General features: G+C 37.8%; 2 protein-coding genes across 3 annotated transcripts in view; one reads left to right on the top strand and one right to left on the bottom strand.

The window, feature by feature from the left end:
• Positions 1 to 19,098, top strand: part of RGL1 (ral guanine nucleotide dissociation stimulator like 1) — a 289,859-nt gene that overhangs the window by 10,312 nt on the left and 260,449 nt on the right. The gene's annotated exons all lie outside the window — the stretch shown is intronic.
• On the bottom strand, positions 375 to 7,825 carry APOBEC4 (apolipoprotein B mRNA editing enzyme catalytic polypeptide like 4). Its single transcript, XM_055234767.2, has 2 exons — positions 6,997 to 7,825; positions 375 to 2,736 (listed from the first exon to the last, which is right to left on the bottom strand). Exon 2 carries the CDS (start codon positions 2,704 to 2,706, stop codon positions 1,600 to 1,602), a length of 1,107 nt encoding a protein of 368 aa, XP_055090742.1. The 5' UTR covers positions 2,707 to 2,736; positions 6,997 to 7,825; the 3' UTR covers positions 375 to 1,599.

The following is a 19,098-nucleotide window of genomic DNA, read 5'->3' as shown; positions in this document are numbered from 1 at the left end:
TGGGATTACAAGCGTGAGCCACCATGCCCGGCCATGTTGGGATCTTTTTAACTCAGTATCCCAAATTGTGGACATAGGATTTCATGAAATAAAAATAAACCAAAACAGTACTTCTTTAAATAATATTCACTATATACCCACAATAAAACTATATTCCAGTAATTCCATTAAAATTTGTATGCTAACAATAGAACTTTGTTTTAAAATTTTTATTCATGTTTATTTTAACCACAATACTAATTGCTATTCCTAAAATATATTTTTCTTTCTCCTCCTCCTTTATGGAGTATTAAATGTTTTAATGTCATGGCAAACTCTTTTATTAGCTTAGGATTACTTTATATATATATATAAAGAAAAAAATTAATAGCAAGTTACAAGTAAATGTACATTTTTCTTGTAATGTATCTTTACGTATTTCAAAGAGGCAAGTGGCAGCAAATGTGAAATAAGCATAAGCAAAGTGCTTTTCATTTAAGTGCTTAGAGGATTAGTCAAGGAGCACTTCCTAGAAGTGTGTTTTGAAGATTTTAAGAGAAGGTACAAATATTCACTGGTGACGAGGATGGAGTCAGAAAAGGGAAGTAAAACACACATTATTCATTGGGAGCTGCATTAGAAGGGGGAATGGATGCTAACAAAAAGAAAAAACATCTCTTGCAGGATGGTGAAGCAGGCTTTCAGCTGGGGTGGAGAAGGGATGCTGAGTCACAGTCACTGGTGAAGTTATTGAGATGTCATTTCAGCCTTGCTACTCACATTTTGCTGGATAATGTGCTAGATCCTAAGGGAAAAGCTAAAGAGAAGGGAGAGACAGTGCTTGACCTGTAGGTACTTATGATCTTGCTGATGAGACAAGGCAACAGGAAGTTAAAGGAGGATTCTTGAAAGCCAGTAAGAGGAACTTGGATTTTATATAGTATGTGATGACAGGAGCCATTGGAGGTTCTCATGTATCATCTTGCTTCTATCATCTGCTCAGAAGGAAGAGGTCTGAGCTGGGGAAAATCAAACTGAACAGGTGGCTAAGTTTTAATCTTTATAGCTATATGTAATCAGCAGAAGAGCTTTTTCCCACACAAAACTATTTTGAATCACTCTAGAATAAAATGAGCTGCCTAAAATCTTCTGTCCATGATTAACAATTAATAGAAAATCACTGGTTTGCTCTTGCAAACAGCACTTAATGTCAGTAGCTTCAGGCTGTTTTTCAATTTTACAGTAAATTTTTTTTACTGAAACAAATTTAGGTAGCTATTTTGTCCATGGGCTTTTGTAGTGGAAAGATGATGTGAGTAAAATAGAATAATGAGATTCCTTTTCTGCACCAAAATATTAGCAAGTTGCTAATGGTTCCATTTTGATACTGCCACTTTCAAAATAAAGGAGAGAGATCAAGTTGCTTATGGAAACATTTTGGATTATGTTTAAAATAGTGTAACTTTATAATAGTTGATATGGTAAATAATTCAAGGTTTGCTTTTAGTGCATCAGTTTATCTCCATCTTGGCTCAACCCTAAGAGAGAAAGTTTCCAGATTTTTATTGCCTGTCTAATAAGTCCCTTGGTAATTGGTTTCATGCTGTAGGAATGTATATTTTATTTCTTCCCTTTCTTCTTCTTCTTCTTTTCATCTGCCTCTTTGCTACTTGCAAACCGTTCTGTGATTTCCACTATCTCCACTGACCTTCCAGTGGGAAGCCTTCCAAGGTCCTCGGTTTCCTGGAATGACATTTGAGGCATATTTAAGTGCCTTACGATATTCCTGGGTTTATTTGGGTTTTGGCCCATATGCATTGGTGGTAAGTCCCTGAGAGGCACTAGTACAAAAACAACAGGAGCCCTGAGGTCTGTAGGTAGGTTAGGTTGCAGTTGTCCACTCGTCATTTGAAAAGACTGTCCAGGAAAGGCATTGTTCAAGGGGTAGCTCTCTAAAGCCACCTGAGCTTTTGTGTTTGGATTCCTTTTTGTCTGGAGAAGAACATCAGTGAAGTAAGGTTTTACGCCTGTTATGGCATTGATTTCATATGCATTGTGCCTGTCAGCCAGTGCTCTCCCAGTTAAAATGGGCTGAAAAACATGTGATCGTGAGACACCACTAATAAAGCTGTAGAGAACAGAATGCCAAATCCCACCACTTATTGGACTCAAAACAACCCGTGGCCATAAGCTGGCCAGGCTCCGGAGAGCTTCGCGGTTCCATGCTGAGGCAGGAAAGTTCGTCTCAGTATGATAGAGCTGAGAAAAATAAATACTAAGAGTGATGCCTGGATACGTAATCAGGAAATTGTACATTTTGCTGATGCAGCAGTGGTTAGCTTCATTACAAGGGGAGTTGTTGGAATACAGAATGATATGCCTGATGCTGTCATTATTGTATATGGCTGAGTCAAGATAACCATTCATTTCAAAGAGCATTGATTCTGGATGGATATAATTCCCAGTGCAACTGCTAGCATGGCCCTTTTGCACCAGGCTACCAGAAGAAGTTTTTAGTTCATAAAATGTGAGGTGTTTTGTTTGAGGATATGTTGTCCCATAAGGGAATCCAAAAATCTGACAAAATTCTGTGAGGGAAACTCTTGCTTCTTCACCTGTTCGAATATGGTAAGGACAATTAGAGCAATCTAGAGAGAAGCTTAGCCAGTAATAAGGTTTTACTATTGTTCCATGGTTTGCTAGGTATTCCTCATATATGGGCTCCATTGCTAGATGTACTGTCTTCTAGCTGCAAACCTAAACAAGGAAGAGAAATTACATATAAAACCAGGGCAGGAAAAACTGAAGACAGTGCATTAACTTATTAAACCATACTTTCTTTAAAGGAAGTAGCATAATAAAGATAGTGATATATGCATAGATTTAAAAGCTCAGGATTCATTACTCTTTATTGAGACTTCTAGAGCATGGGGAGGAAACAGAAGAGAAATGCATTCTTCAACTTTACCTGTTTCATAGATTCCAAGTCAGTAAAGCAAATGAGTTAACAATGCAAGTTCTAGAAACAGACTGTCTGGTTTTAAATTTGGGCTTGGCCAATTATCAGCTTGGTGGCTTTTGGCAAGTTATTTAACATTTGGGAGCCACAGATTCCTTGTCTGTAAAATGAAGATATTAATAGTACTTACCTCATAAAATTGTCTTGAGCATTGAATAATAGAATGAATATAAAATGCTTCACTAATGTGCTTGCCACATAATAAGGACTCAGTAAATATTAACTCTTAGTAGTAAAAGTATCTAGATTATTCCTAATTATAAAAGTACAAAAAAGTGTTTTGCATTTTGTTCATGATCTTTCTTCTCAGAATATGTTAACATCTAATGTATTGTGCAGAACTATTGAGTGTGCTTGCATTTAACATCAACTTTCCTAAAATCACTGGCAATAATTTGGAGGTTTTTTGGGTTTTTTTTTGAGACTAGGATCATGGGATCTCTTTTGCTTAATGGTAGAGACTTCTTGGGAAAGTGCCACTTGAGTATTCTTTGGGTTGTGGACACTCATTCATTGACATGTAAGAGTTTTCTTTCCAGTGAGTGGGTCTTGTTAGAAGACTTTTGAAAAATTACTGTTACAGAAAGCAAATATGGTTCTTTAGAATATTTCAAATCAGCAGTTTCTGGGATGTTAAACTCAAAAAGCTGAGATCTTTAAGTAATGATTTTTTCCTTTAAACAATATTCCTTCAGTTATCGTTCCTATAATGCCCTAGGAGCTACCTATTTTGTTTGTTTTTGAGACAGTCTTGCTCTGTTGCTCAGATTGCAGTGCAGTGAGATGATCATGGCTCACTGTGACCCCAACCTTCTGGGCTCAAGTGATCCTCCTGCCTCAGCCTCCCAAGTAGCTGAGACCACAGGTATGTACCACCATGCCCAGATAATTTTTTATTTTTTAGGAGAGATACGGTCTTGCTATGTTGCCCACACTGGTCTCGGACTCCTGGGCTCAAGTGATCCTCCTACCTTGACCTCCCAAAGTGCTGGGATTACAGGTGTGAGCCACCATGTCCAGCCTTCCATCATTATTAACAGGTCTATTCCCTCCAGTCTTTTTGCTGTGTGTGTATGTTACGTATAATATAAATAAAGTCATGTTTTATACCCTGGCTTTTTCACTTCATATTGTGCCATGAGCATTTTCCCATGTTATTAAAAATTCTTTAGAAAATACAATATTCAGCCCGGCGTGGTGGCTCACGCCTGTAATCCCAGCACTTTGGGAGGCCAAGGTGGGTGGATCATAAGGTCAGGAAATGGAGACAATCCTGGCTAACATGGTGAAACCTCGTCTCTACTAAAAATGTAAAAAATTAGCTGGGCATGGTGGCATGCACCTGTAGTCCCAGCTACTTGGGAGGCTGAGGCAGGAGAATGGCGTGAACCCGGGAGACAGAGCTTGCAGTGAGCCAACATCACGCCACTGCACTCCAGCCTGGGTGACAGAGCGAGATTCGGTCTCAAAAAAAAAAAAAAAAAAAAAACAAAAAACACAATATTCATGGCTAGTTTTTTATTATGTAACTGTAACATTCAGTTTCTTGCCTCTTTTAATTATTATAACACTTTGATGAATATTTCTGTAAGAAATTATCTATTGCATATATTATATAATATTTATTATAAAGAATCAGAGATTCTTTTCTTTTTTTTAGAATAGATTACTAGAAATCATAGTATTAGGTCAAACATTGTCAAATTGCTTCCTAGGAAGGTGTACCAATCTTATCACATTCTCTTGCAGTGTTGCTTATCCCAATTTGAGAAGTGAGCATTGGTATTTTTTTGTTGTTATAATGTGTGCCTTTATTATTTCTAGTGAAGTTGAACACTTTTTGACATGCTTATTGGTCTGTGGTATTTATTCTTCTGTGAAATATATTTGATTTTTTGCCTATTTTTTTGTGTGAGGTTTTCCTTATTGGTTTGCAAGATGTCTTTATGCATCAAGAATATTAAATCTGCCACATTTGTTGCTAATATTTTACCTGGTTTATACAGCCTTTTAATTATGCCAATGTTATTTTAATTGCACCACATTTTACATTTTTGTGTGGTCCAGTCTCTACTCCTGTGATTTTTTTTCTTATTTTATTTAGAAATGCCTTCCTCATCAAAGCATAATTAAGTATTCCCCATATTTTCTTCTAGTATTTATGGTTTCGTTTTTTACATTTAACTTTGTCAGGTAACAAAACTGATAAGGCAGAAAATTTAAATGAGGTAAACTGACCATTGCAACAGAATATATTTTTCACTTTTTAAAATCTCACTTATCATATCACAAGTATAAATACTTGTGCTAATAAATAAATTATGGCCTCTCATATGGAAGTGCTATGTTCACCTTCTGTCTTCCTCAGCCCAGATCAGCTCATTCATTGCTGTATTTGATATAACTTGATCTCTAGCCTGAAACCTGCAGAGTTCCTATGCTAATCCTGCCCTGGGCAGAAAATATGTTAAAAGCCTCAATCCAACTATAGGTGGAATGTGGCTTTATTCATGTCATCATTATCTTCGTGGCTAATATCCTGCAGTAACTCTGGCATCACATACCTACCAGATTCTAGATTTCTCCTAGCCTCTGCTGTGTCATCTTAATCCATAGGATTGGACATTAGCTTTGTTTTTTCCTTAGTGCTATATTTTCCTGATGTAACTGAATTCCTGCCCTGAGGCTTCCTAGACCTTGTCATAGCTTTCCTTCTAGGGAGCTGGATTTAACCCTTGGCAGAGGACGATCTCTTGGAACCTGATGCCATTTCCTGCTTGCTCCCGAGCATTGTTTCCTCTCTGGACCTCCTGCTCGCTTAGCCTTCATCAGGCTGGATGGATCTGTCCATCAGAACTTGCCACAACCAAGCCCAAACCCTCATGCTTTTTAATATTGTGCCCTTGATGTGGTCGACCCCTGGGTGGTACACCGGACATCCAGGTTACTGCTCAGATTACAATTTCATCTCACCCATAGACAATTTACAGATTGATTTGGCTAAATGTTATGGAAACAGAACCAAGAGGCACTTTTCTGTCTTTATTACTATTTCTTAAGGTGATGTGTATGTGGAGTTAACGATATATAATGGTCCCATAATTACCCTTTTGAGAAACAAAAGTCTTTGTGTGTTTTTAGATAAAGGTAGCAAAATGGTAACTCCCTATTGCTTTTCTAAGCACTCCTTCCTTTGCACCCCCATCTTCTGTGGCTGTTTTAGCCAGAAATGATACATCATTACTGTCTTTAAGGAGATGGAGAGGACTGTGGCTTTGACACATAGTGGAGGGAGCTCTGTGGTCTCATTCTTGCTGACGGCTTTTCAGTGTCAACCAACTATAGTTTCCTATTGGTGAAGTTTTCACTTTTTCAGTCTTTCTGGGCTTGTTCTTTGATCACCCTCATCTGAAGAGGAAGCAGGAAAGAACTGTTGCCCTCTTTGAACTCTTAGAGAATTCATGGTTTATTGTAGCAATTTGTTATGGACCACAGATTATCTTGTTAACTTTTGGTATCTGTTATTTTATTCTCCCCAACCAGGTGGAAATGTACCCTGTTTAGGCCCAGGACCTACCTTAGCAACCTTGATTGGCTCACAAGCCAGGTTGCTTAAGACTTGTTTCCCCAGCAGCTGGTGTCCCTACCTCCTGCCTAGCCCTTTTCCTTTTGCTTTGTCTGTGCTTGGGAAATACATGTTATACTCTGTAGAGCAGATATGCTGGCAGTAAGAACAGAGATGTGTAGAGCCCAGCATGCTGGAGGGCTCTCTGCATCTGGCTGTGAGTGGCCCCTGGACTGGGACCGTGGGAGGACAGCTTTCCATAGTTTAACATAAATGAACCACACCATAAGGACAATCTGCTCTCATTTCACTCAACTAGGATTTAGTGAGTACTGTTAAAGAACAGTTTGCACTGGAGTAATTGGAGAATGCCCTTCACAATCTGTGCACAATCTGTTAGCAGCTAAAAACAAATGTTAGCAGTTATAATTACCATCAATTTGTCTCCAGGCTTGGATCACATTCCAGGTGTTAGAAGAGATGGTCTATTTCCTTTTTTTTCTCCTTTAAGTCCCATGCCCTGTTTCAAGTAGCTTCAGAGGGCAATTGTGCTGTAAAGATTCACCTTGTAATAGGTTCAGGATACTTTCACAGTTTGTGTCTATTCGTTCATTTGAACTTTGCTGTTCCAAGTTAGAAAGCCCTTGCTGAGGTGTGGCTACCTCTAAGAACACTGTTGAATGGGTGCCATGGTAACATTTGCAAAGTAGCTACTGCTAGGATACAGCTCTGACACTTATTACTTTATTTGCATATCAAGCCACCTGTTCCAAAGATGAAAATATACAGGACTGCATATTCTAGTCTGGGTAAAAGGATAATAGCTGACTGTTGAAGAGAACACGTTGGGGTTTTTCTCCTGCTAGCTGAAGAATCAAGTTCTGAGGGCCTGCTCCTCAGCACCTTTCTCCTGGTCTAGAGTAGGTGCCAGGCCTGGCGGTTCTGTTGCCTGCGCAGGTGCCAGGGCTTCTCCTTGGGAGGCTTGCCCTCTGTGAGAGGGAGCAGAGAGTTGACTTCCTCCAAGAGGCCCATAGTCCCTGAAGGGGCTGTTTTTGATTCTGTCTAAACCTAGGCTATGTGTTAGTGGTTTCCCTCCTCTTAGAAATTGCCTGGGAGACTCTTGTTATTGGTATGTATGTGGTTCCCTCCAGTTTAAGACAAGATTTATTCCAGGATCAGTTGTGGCCCCTTCTCTGTGGCTAACGGAAGAGCCGCTTGTCCTTCTCCATTCCTTTCCTTAGTCTCCCTTGACCCCCACATCATCTCCTAGACACAGGGCACATTGATAGTCACAAATCACTGTGAGTCACTCTGGATTATTCCCTCATTCCTCTTTCCCAGGCCACCTGAAGGAGTGAGTGGGGATCGCAATCATGTACATTCCAGTAATAACTACTGGCTGTAAGCAGACATACTCTAAAAATAACTCAGGGATACTGAGCACCCAGAGGGCACCTTCTGTCTTCTCGAAGCTTCGCCACGCCTGTTTCCACTCAGACTTCCAGTCTGCACCACAGCACACATCCTTTCTCATCCAGAGTGCTCCTACTAGACGAGCTGTTTTTGTCTCCTAAGGGCCTCAGGTGTATTCCTGAACTCCTCAGCTGGTTATTTTCAGTTCCATCTTCCTTGGCGCTTGCTCTGGCACATGGTCACTGCTGCATCCTGTCCCTTCCCCACCGTTTGCCATGGGTCTTCCCTTTGTTCTCATTGCTTGCATCTTCTAACTGAATGAACTTGTAAATATGGAACTGAAAGTCAATCCTCATAGCTCATCTTTTATTTAATCCTAATAAATGACAATCTATTGCAAACATTACTTTAAAAATATTACTTATCAAAAGCAGGGTAAAAGGATAATAGCTGACTGTTTAAGAGAACGTGTTGGGGTTTTTCTCCCACTAGCTGAAGAAACAAGTTCTGAGGGCCTGCTCAGTTCTGTAAGAAAGTATTAGCTGTCTGATAGGTTCCAGTGAGGGGAAGAAAAGACAAAAAATATAGTCCCCAAATCTGCACCAGCATCCCATGTGCACTGTGCACCTTCCATGGTGGATTAGATGCTCAGCAAATGATACACCTATGGAAGGTTGAGCCTAAAGAAACAGGAAAAATGAGCCTTTGTCCACTAGCACATTTACCAATTGCATTTTAGGGTGATTTTAGGGATAGGCAACCCCAATTAGTCATTATTCTTTAAAGGTAGTTGTCTGTTAGATGTAGGAAGACTCCAAGGAATGTTAAGTTGGGAACATTCCATTTAGGTTGCACAGCATGACTTTCAGGACTAAACTTCATCATGAGGAAATGAAAGGCCTTTACCATGGTTCCTGTTCACAGCGAAATTGACATGTATTGGAAAGGAGATGCTTGGAAGAAATGTCTAGCTTCCCCAAGAGACTCCTTTCTTTTCTCTTCTGTGTTCCTTTGTGAATCTGCCGTGTTTCATCTTCATTCAGATGAATTATGATGTATATTATTTATATAAAGATATTATGAGATTATAATGAAGAAGATTTACAAAGACCAAACTCCCCTACAATGATCTAAATTTTTAAGAGACATTTACTCAGTTTGGCACTCCAAAAATTATTAATCTATGTTCTGACAACCCAGTTTGGGGTATATCCAAGATGGCTTGTGTGTTGCTAGTTACTGCTTATAAGGCAACTTTCTCTTTGGGTGGCAGGAAGTAAAATATTTATGTTATTGGTAAGATGTTAAAGTTTTATTTGAACCTACTGTACCCAAGTAATTATATAATTCATTATTTTAGTAGCAGTTTGGTTGACACTGAACAATAATGCTCAAATTCATGTAGCAGTAACAAAGTACGTGATAAAAGGAACTGAATTTAGAAAGCAAGCTTCAAGTAAAGATCAGAAGATTAAGTAGATTTCATGGAGCTCACTAAGGAGTTAGGTGGGAAAGATGAGATAAGAAAAGCACTGGAGTTGAGACCAAAAGGAGACAAAAAAGCAGAGGATGGATCTTCGAGCTCGGGGTCATAAACAGGATGGCCACAAGGTGGCAGCACAGTCTTAACAGCAGAGAGCTTTCTGTAGGGCCACCTTTAATTTGCTAACACCTCAGACTTTCTCTTAGAATTCCTCCATGTTGATTTTCCTCATTATCCTAGGGGAAACAGCAGCAAATGTTTAGAATTTAAAATGACTCCTAAAACTTAAGTTGAGGAAAAGTGTAGGGTAAAGGCACCATCTTTACTTCCAGAGACTATTTAGATGCTCTAAAGAAGGCTTCCAACTCTTTGTGGGAAAGGACCAATTGACATTTCCAAACCATATCTTAAACACAGTGATGGGAGGCCATTGTTTTGGGCTGAGCTTGTACACTAGGCCCCAGCCGACCAGACCAAACCAAGATGGAGTCACTCATGCTAAATGTGACATAAACTAAAATTTTAAGGAAGCAGATAGACCCTAAAGCAGAGCAGGTTTTTTTCTTTTCCTTTTTTTTTCTTTCTTTCTCATGAAAACAGGAGATTCCAGCACAAGGAGGTCTCCTTGGGTCTCTAACTCTTACAAAAAAGTAACCCGAAATCCATGTTCCCACCTTAAAAAACAACTGTTCTGCTCTTTCCCAGTGGGATCTGAGACCAAATAAGTACATTTATGATGGTAACAGAGTGACCTCAATGCCTAAAGTTTTGGTCAGTGTCAAAATTGAGAGGTTGACCAAAAGGTGGGGAATTGTTAAATTAAGTTGAGCCTAAAGCTGTCCTTACATATTTTAAGTTCTGCCTAAGGTTTCTTCGTACTCAGCAAACTGTAACCTAACTGGAATGTAAATAGACTGTAACCTACTCTTGTACCAATCACCAAGTTTTGGCCAAAGGCAGCCAACTGTTCAAACCATGTTCAAATCAGGGAAATGCCAAGCTGTAACAAATCCAGCTGTTTCTGTACCTCACTTCCATTTTCCTTATATCACTTTCCTTTTTTGTCCACAAATCCTCTCTGACCATGCAGCAGTGCTGGAGATGCTCTGAACCTATTCTGGTTTGGGGAGCTGCCCGATTTGCCAGTTGTTCCTTGCTCAGTTAAACTCTGTTAAATTTAATTTGTCTAATGTTTTAACACATCCTACACTAATACTTTTGTAAAAGTTAATAAAATGATATTATAGAAAGAAGAACAAAAAAGACATATAGAACATAAACCTATTTTTTGGTAATTAGTTAAACTAATTGTGAAAATAGCACATCAAACTTTCTTTTTAAGGTTTTTGAAAACCAGAAAATCTAATTATTATGCTCTAGCCAAACTAGCTAATGTTTGCTTTACATTCTTTCCCCACAAAACTAAATTAGTGAACTTAGGCAGACTCTTAACTAAGTTCACAGAATCGACTCAAAAAAAAAAAAAAAGATTGCTTTGCTTATTGGGGTCTTTTGTGGTTCCATATGAATTTTAGAATTCTTTTTATTTCTGTGAAAAATTTCCTTGGAATTTTGATAGGGGATTCTGTTAAATCCGTATAACACTTTAGGTCATATGATCATTTTAACAATATTAATTCTTCCAATCCATGAATATGAGACATCTTTCCATTTATTTGTGTCTTGTTCAGTTTTTTAATCGATGTTTTACAGTTTTCAGTGTATAGATCTTTCAAATCGTTGCTTACATTTATTCCTAATTATTTTATTCTTTTTATAAATGGGAATTTTTCTTGATTTCCTTTTCAGATAGATTATTATTGGTGTAAAGAGATGCAACTGTGTTTTCCGTGTTGATTTTTGTATCCTGCAACTTAATTTGTTTTGTGTTCTTTATGGTTTTCTTCATATAGGATCATGTCATTTACTGAATGCATACTCTGTGGCAACAATTTTACATGCATCATATTTCTACTAGTTTAGAATTATTATAATTTTTATTTGACAAATAGAGGAACTTGGGCTCAGAGTTGGTTGCTCAAGATTATACAGCTAGTAACTGGCAGAGCTGGGATTTGAACCCAGAGCACTCTAACTCCAGAAGGCATACTCTTTTTTTTTTTTTAAATGCTATAATCCTGCTATCACATCCTACTTTTTAAGCAAAAGAAAATAATTTCAACTTTATGAACTAGTCTTAAGATAAATGGGAAAAATCATATTTCAAAAGTGAGACAGTGATAAAGCTAAGGACAAGAAAAAAATGTTAACTTTGTATCTTGTAACCTTGCTGTAACTGCTTATTATAGTTCCAGGAGTTTTTTGGTCAGTTCTTTTTGGATTTTCTACATAGCTGATCATGTCATCTGCAAACAAAGACAGTTTTATTTCCTCCTTTCCAACCTGTATACTTTTTTTTCCTAATCTTATTGTGTTAGCTAGGATTTCCAGTATAATGTTGAAAAGCAGTGGTAGGAGGGGACATCCTTGCCTTGTTCCTGATCTTAGTGGGAAAGCTTTATTGTTTTTTTACCATTAAGTATGATGTTAGTTGTAGATTTTTTAAAAATCAAGGTGAGAAAGTTCCTGTCTATTCCTAGTTTGCAGAGAGTTTTTGTTTTTAAAATCATTAATGGGTGTTAGATTTTGTTAAATGCCTTTTCCATATTCATTGATATGTGGAAAAATCACAGGATTTTTCCTCTTTAGCCTGTTAATGTGATGGATTACATTAATTGATTTTCAAATGTTGAATCAGCTTTGCATAGGTGGGACAAATCCCACTTGGTTGTGATGTGTAATTCTTTTTATATATTCTTGAATTCAATTTGCTAATACTTTCGTTGAGAATTTTTACATTTATGTTCATGAGAGATATTGGTCTGTAGTTTTCTTGTAATGTCTTTGTCTGGTTTTGGTATTAGAGTAATGCTGGTCTCATAAAATGAGTTAGTAAGTCCTTCACTTGCTTCTCTCTTCTGAAAGACATAGATAATTGTGTAATATTTTCCTTAAATTTTTGGTAGAATTCAGTGAACCTATCTGAATACCATGCCTGGTGCTGTATGTTTTGGAACGTTGTTAATTGTTGATTGAATTTCTTTGATAGATATAGGCCCATTAAGACTGCCTATTTATCTTATGTAAGCTTTGGAAGATTGTGTCTTTCAAGGAGTTCGTCCATTTCATCTAGGTTGTCAAATAGGTGAGCATAGATTGTTCATCATGCTCCTTGATTATCCTTTTAATGTCTGTGAGATCCGTAGTGATGATGTGTCCCCTCTTTCATTTCTGATATTAGTAATTTGTGTCCTTCTGTTTTTTCTTAGTTAACCTGGCTTGAGGCTTATTGATTTTATTGATCTCTAAAGAAAACCTATCAGCTTTCGGTTTAATGGTTTTCTCCATTGGTTTTCTATTTTTAATTTTATTGATTTCTGCACTGGTTTTTATTATTTCATTTTTTTTGCCTACTTTGAATTTAATTTGCTGTACTTTTTCTAGTTTCCTAGAGTGAAAGCTTAGATGATTGACTTAAGGTCTTCTTTTTCTCTTTTTTTTTTTTTTTTTTTTTTGAGATGGAGTTTCACTCTTTTTGCCCAGGCTGGAGTGCAATGGCGTGATCTTGGCTCACTGCAACCTCTGCCTCCTGGGTTCAAGTGATTCTCCTGCCTCAGCCTCCAGAGTAGCTGGGATTATAGGCATGCACCACCACACTCAGCTAATTTTGTATTTTTAGTAGAGACAGGGTTTCTCCATGTTGGTCAGGCTGGTCTCGAACTCCCGACCTCAGGTGATCCACCCGCCTCGGCCTCCCAAAGTGCTGGGATTACAGGCATGAGCCACCGCACCTGGGCCTAGGTCTTTCTTTTTTTCTAATGTATGCATTTTATATATATTTCCATCTAATTATTGCTTTTGCTGCATCCCCCAAATTTTGAAACATTGTATTTTCATTGAGTTCAAAATAGTTTTAAATTTCTTGCAATTTATTCTTTGACCCATGTGTTATTTAGAAATTTGTTGTTGAATGTCCAAGTATTTTGGAATTTTCCAGCTGTCTTTCTTTTTTCTTTTTTAAAAAATTGAGATGGGATTTCACCATGTTTCCCAGGCTGGTCTTGGACTCCTGAATGCAGGCCATCCACCTGATTTCAGCCTTACAAAGTGCTGGGATTACAGGTGTGAGCCACCACGCCTGGCAGGAATTTTCCAGCTATCTTTCTGTTTTTGATTTCTAGTTGTAACTCCACTGTGGTCTGAAAGCAGACATTGTATGATTTCTATTCATTTACATCTGTGAAGGTATGTTTTAGGGTCCAGAATATGGCCAATTTGGTGAGTGTTTCCTGTGAGCTTGAGAAGAATGTATATTCTACTGGTGTTGAATGAAGTAATTTATAAATATCAATTATATCCAGTTGATTGATGGTGCTATTGAGTTCAGCTATTTCCTTACTGATTTTCTGCAGGCTGTATCGCCCATTCTGATTGAGGAGTGTTAATGTTTTCAATTTTAATACTGGATTAATCTTTTTCCTTGAAGTTCTATCTATTTTTGCTTCACATATTTTGATACTCTGTTGTTAGGCACACACACATTAAGCATTGGTATGTTTTCTTGGAGTATTACTCCCTTAACCATTTGGTAATGCTTCTCTTTATTCTTGACAACTATCTTTGCTCTGAAGTTTGCTCTGAAATTAATGTAGCTACTCTTCTGCTTTCTTTCGATTAGTATTAGCGTGGTATATCTTTCTTTATCTCTTTCAATCTGTATGTGCCTTTATATTTAAAGTGGGTTTCTTTTAAACAACATATAGCCAGGTTTTGTTTTTTTAGATCATTCTGACAATCTGTCTTTTCATTGATGTATTTAGAGCATTGACTTATTTTTTATTTATTTTTTTTTGAGATGGAGTTTCGCTCTCGTTGCCTAGGCTGGAGTGCAATGGCATGATCTCGGCTCACTGCAACCTCTGCCTCCTGGGTTCAAGCGATTCTCTAGCCTCAGCCTCCTGAGTAGCTGGGGTTACAGGCATGTGCCACCATGCTTGGCTAATTTTTTGTACTTTTAGTAGAGACGGGGTTTCTCCATGGTGGTCAGGTGTGTCTCGAACTTCCGACCTCAGGTGATCTGCCCGCCTTGGCCTCCCAAAGTGCTGGGATTATAGGTGTGAGCCATCGCGCCCAGCCAGATCATTGATGTTTAAAGAAATTATTGGTATTTGGATTAATATCTACCTTATTTAATACTGTTTTTTATTTGTTGCACTTGTTCTTTGTTTCTATTTTTGTCTTCCACACTTTTTCTACCTTTTATATTTTTTTATTGAGCAATCTGTATGATTGTATTTTTCTCTCCTTTCTTAGCACATCACTTCTACTTCTTTTTAAACATTTTTCAGTGATTGTCTTAGAGTTTGCAATATTCATTTATAACTAATCCAAGTACACTTTCAAATAACATTATACGGCTTCAAGTAGTACAAGTACTATATAATAACAAGATATTTCTACTCTCCCATCTTTTGTATCATTGCTGTGATTTATTTTACTTACATGCTTATATATATGTGTGTGTATGTGTAATTAAATGCATTGTTGCTAATATCCTTTTAAACAGTCATCTGTTAGATCAATTATGAATAAAAATAAAAGTTTTTATTTTACTCTCACGTATTCATTCTCAAATGCTCTTCCTTTCTTTATATAAATCCAAGTTTCTGAGCTATATCATTTCCATTCTCTCTGAAGAACTTTTAAAAATATTACTTGCAGGTCAGGCTTACTGACAACAAATTCTCTCAATTTTTGCTTGTCTGAGAAAGTCTTTATTTCTCTTTCATTTCTGAACGTTAATTTCACAGGGTGTGGAATTCTAGGTTGATGAGTTTTTTTCTGTCAACACTTTAAATATTTTCTTCCACTCTCTTCTTGCTTGCATTGTTTTTGAGAAATGAGGTGTAATTTTTTTCTTTACTTCTGTGTTCATAAGGTGTTTAATGATTTATTTTTAATTTAATTTAATTTAATTTAATTTTTTTTTTTTTTTTTTTTTTATTATACTTTAGGGTTTTAGGGTACATGTGCACAATGTGCAGGTTTGTTACATATGTATCCATGTGCCATGTTGTTTTCCTGCACCCATTAATTCGTCATTTAGCCTTAGGTGTATCTCCTAATGCTGTCCCTCCCCCCTCCCCCCACCCCACAACAGTCCCCGGAGCATGAAGTTCCCCTTCCTGTGTCCATGAGTTCTCATTGTTCAATTCCCACCTATGAGTGAGAACATGCGGTGTTTGGTTTTTTGTCCTTGCGATAGTTTACTGAGAATGATGTTTTCCAGTTTCATCCATGTCCCTACAAAGGACACGAACTCATCATTTTTTATGGCTGCATAGTATTCCATGGTGTATATGTGCCACATTTTCTTAATCCAGTCTATCGTTGTTGGACATTTGGGTTGGTTCCAACTCTTTGCTATTGTGAATAGTGCCGCAATAAACATACGTGTGCATGTGTCTTTATAGCAGCATGATTTATAGTCCTTTGGGTATATACCCAGTAATGGGATGGCTGGGTCAAATGGTATTTCTAGTTCGAGATCCCTGAGGAATCGCCACACTGACTTCCACAATGGTTGAACTAGTTTACAGTCCCACCAACAGTGTAAAAGTGTTCCTATTTCTCCACATCCTCTCCAGCACCTGTTGTTTCCTGATTTTTTAATGATGGCCATTTTAACTGGTGTGAGATGGTATCTCACTGTGGTTTTGATTTGCATTTCTCTGATGGCCAGTGATGATGAGCATTTCTTCATGTGTTTTTTGGCTGCATAAATGTCTTCTTTTGAGAAGTGTCTGTTCATGTCCTCTGACCACTTTTTGATGGGGTTGTTTGTTTTTTTCTTGTAAATTTGTTTGAGTTCATTGTAGATTCTGGATATTAGCCCTTTGTCAGATGAGTAGGTTGCAAAAATTTTCTCCCATTGTGTAGGTTGCCTGTTCACTCTGATGATAGTTTCTTTTGCTGTGCAGAAGCTCTTTAGTTTAATGAGATCCCATTTGTCGATTTTGGCTTTTGTTGCCATTGCTTTTGGTGTTTTAGACATGAAGTCCTTGCCCACGCCTATGTCCTGAATGGTATTGCCTAGGTTTTCTTGTAGGATTTTAATGGTTTTAGGTCTAACATATAAGTCTTTAATCCATCTTGAATTAATTTTTGTATAAGGTGTAAGGAAGGGATCCAGTTGCAGCTTTCTACATATGGCTAGCCAGTTTTCCCAGCACCATTTATTAAATAGGGAATCCTTTCCCCATTTCTTGTTTTTGTCAGGTTTGTCAAAGATCAGATAGTTGTAGCTATGCGGCATCATTTCTGAGGGCTCTGTTCTGTTCCATTGATCTATGTCTCTGTTGTGGTACCAGTACCATGCTGTTTTGGTTACTGTAGCCTTGTAGTATAGTTTAAAGTCAGGTAGCGTGATGCCTCCAGCTTTGTTCTTTTGGCTTAGGATTGACTTGGCGATGCGGGCTCTTTTTTGGTTCCATATGAACTTTAAAGTAGTTTTTTCCAATTCTGTGAAGAAAGTCATTGGTAGCTTGATGGGGATGGCATTGAATCTATAAATTAGCTTGGGCAGTATGGCCATTTTCACGATATTGATTCTTCCAACCCATGAGCATGGAATGTTCTTCCATTTATTTGTATCCTCTTTTATTTCATTGAGCAGTGGTTTGTAGTTCTCCTTGAAGAGGTCCTTCACATCCCTGGTAAGTTGGATTCCTAGGTATTTTATTCTCTTTGAAGCAATTGTGAATGGGAGTTCACTCATGATTTGGCTCTCTGTTTGTCTGTTATTGGTGTACAAGAATGCTTGTGATTTTTGTACATTAATTTTGTATCCTGAGACATTGCTGAAGTTGCTAATCAGCTTAAGGAGATTTTGGGCTGAGACAATGGGGTTTTCTAGATATACAATCATGTCATCTGCAAACAGGGACAATTTGACTTCCTCTTTTCCTAATTGAATACCCTTTATTTCCTTCTCCTGCCTGATTGCTCTGGCCAGAACTTCCAGCACTATGTTGAATAGTAGCGGTGAGAGAGGGCATCCCTGTCTTGTGCCAGTTTTCAGAGGGAATGCTTCCAGTTTTTGCCCATTCAGTATGATATTGGCTGTGGGTTTGTCGTAGATAGCTCTTATTATTTTGAGATACGTCCCATCAATACCTAATTTATTGAGAGTTTTTAGCATGAAGGGTTGTTGAATTTTGTCAAAGGCCTTTTCTGCATCTATTGAGATAATCATGTGGTTTTTGTCTTTGGTTCTGTTTATATGCTGGATTACATTTATTGATTTGCGTATGTTGAACCAGCCTTGCATCCCAGGGATGAAGCCCACTTGATCATGGTGGATAAGCTTTTTGATGTGCTGCTGGATTCGGTTTGCCAGTATTTTATTGAGGATTTTTGCATCAATGTTCATCAAGGATATTGGTCTGAAATTCTCTTTTTTGGTTATGTCCCTGCCAGGTTTTGGTATCAGGACGATGCTGGCTTCGTAAAATGTGTTAGGGAGGATTCCCTCTTTTTCTATCGATTGGAATAGTTTCAGAAGGAATGGTACCAGTTCCTCCTTGTACCTCTGGTAGAATTCAGCTGTGAATCCATCAGGTCCTGGACTCTTTTTGGTTGGTAAGCTATTGATTATTGCCACAATTTCAGAACCTGTTATTGGTCTATTCAGAGATTCAACTTCTTCCTGGTTTAGTCTTGGGAGGGTGTATTTGTCGAGGAATTTATCCATTTCTTCCAGATTTTCTAGTTTATTTGCATAGAGGTGTTTGTAGTATTCTCTGATGGTAGATTGTATTTCTGTGGGATCGGTGGTGATATCCCCTTTTTCGTTTTTTATTGCATCTATTTGATTCTTCTCTCTTTTCTTCTTTATTAGTCTTGCTAGCGGTCCATCAATTTTGTTGATCTTTTCAAAAAACCAGCTCCTGGATTCATTAATTTTTTGAAGGGTTTTTTATGTCTCTATTTCCTTCAGTTCTGCTCTGATTTTAGTTATTTCTAGCCTTCTGCTAGCTTTTGAATGTGTTTGCTCTTGCTTTTCTAGTTCTTTTAATTGTGATGTTAGGGTGTCAATTTTGGATCTTTCCTGCTTTCTCTTGTGGGCATTTAGTGCTATAAATTTCCCTCTACACACTGCTTTGAACGTGTCCCAGAGATTCTGGTATGTTGTGTCTTTGTTCTCGTTGGTTTCAAAGAACATCTTTATTTCTGCCTTCATTTCATTATGTACCCAATAGTCATTCAGGAGCAGGTTGTTCAGTTTCCATGTAGTTGAGCGGTTTTGACTGAGTTTCTTAATCCTGAGTTCTAGTTTGATTGCACTGTGGTCTGAGAGACAGTTTGTTATAATCTCTGTTCTTTTACATTTGCTGAGAAGAGCTTTACTTCCAACTATGTGGTCAATTTTGGAATAGGTGTGGTGTGGTGCTGAAAAAAATGTATATTCTGTTGATTTGGGGTGGAGAGTTCTGTAGATGTCTATTAGGTCCACTTTATGTAGAGCTGAGTTCAATTCCTGGATATCCTTGTTAACTTTCTGTCTCGTTGATCTGTCTA

Source organism: Symphalangus syndactylus, chromosome 19 (assembly GCF_028878055.3).
Source record: "Symphalangus syndactylus isolate Jambi chromosome 19, NHGRI_mSymSyn1-v2.1_pri, whole genome shotgun sequence".
Taxonomy (NCBI): Eukaryota; Metazoa; Chordata; class Mammalia; order Primates; family Hylobatidae; genus Symphalangus; species Symphalangus syndactylus.
Note: the sequence above shows the minus strand (reverse complement) of the source record. Positions and strands in the feature narration are given on the sequence as shown.

Excerpts from the sequence above, each read along its gene's own strand:
- APOBEC4 (XM_055234767.2), bottom strand. The coding sequence starts at position 2,706 with ATGGAGCCCATATATGAGGAATACCTAGCAAACCATGGAACAATAGTA.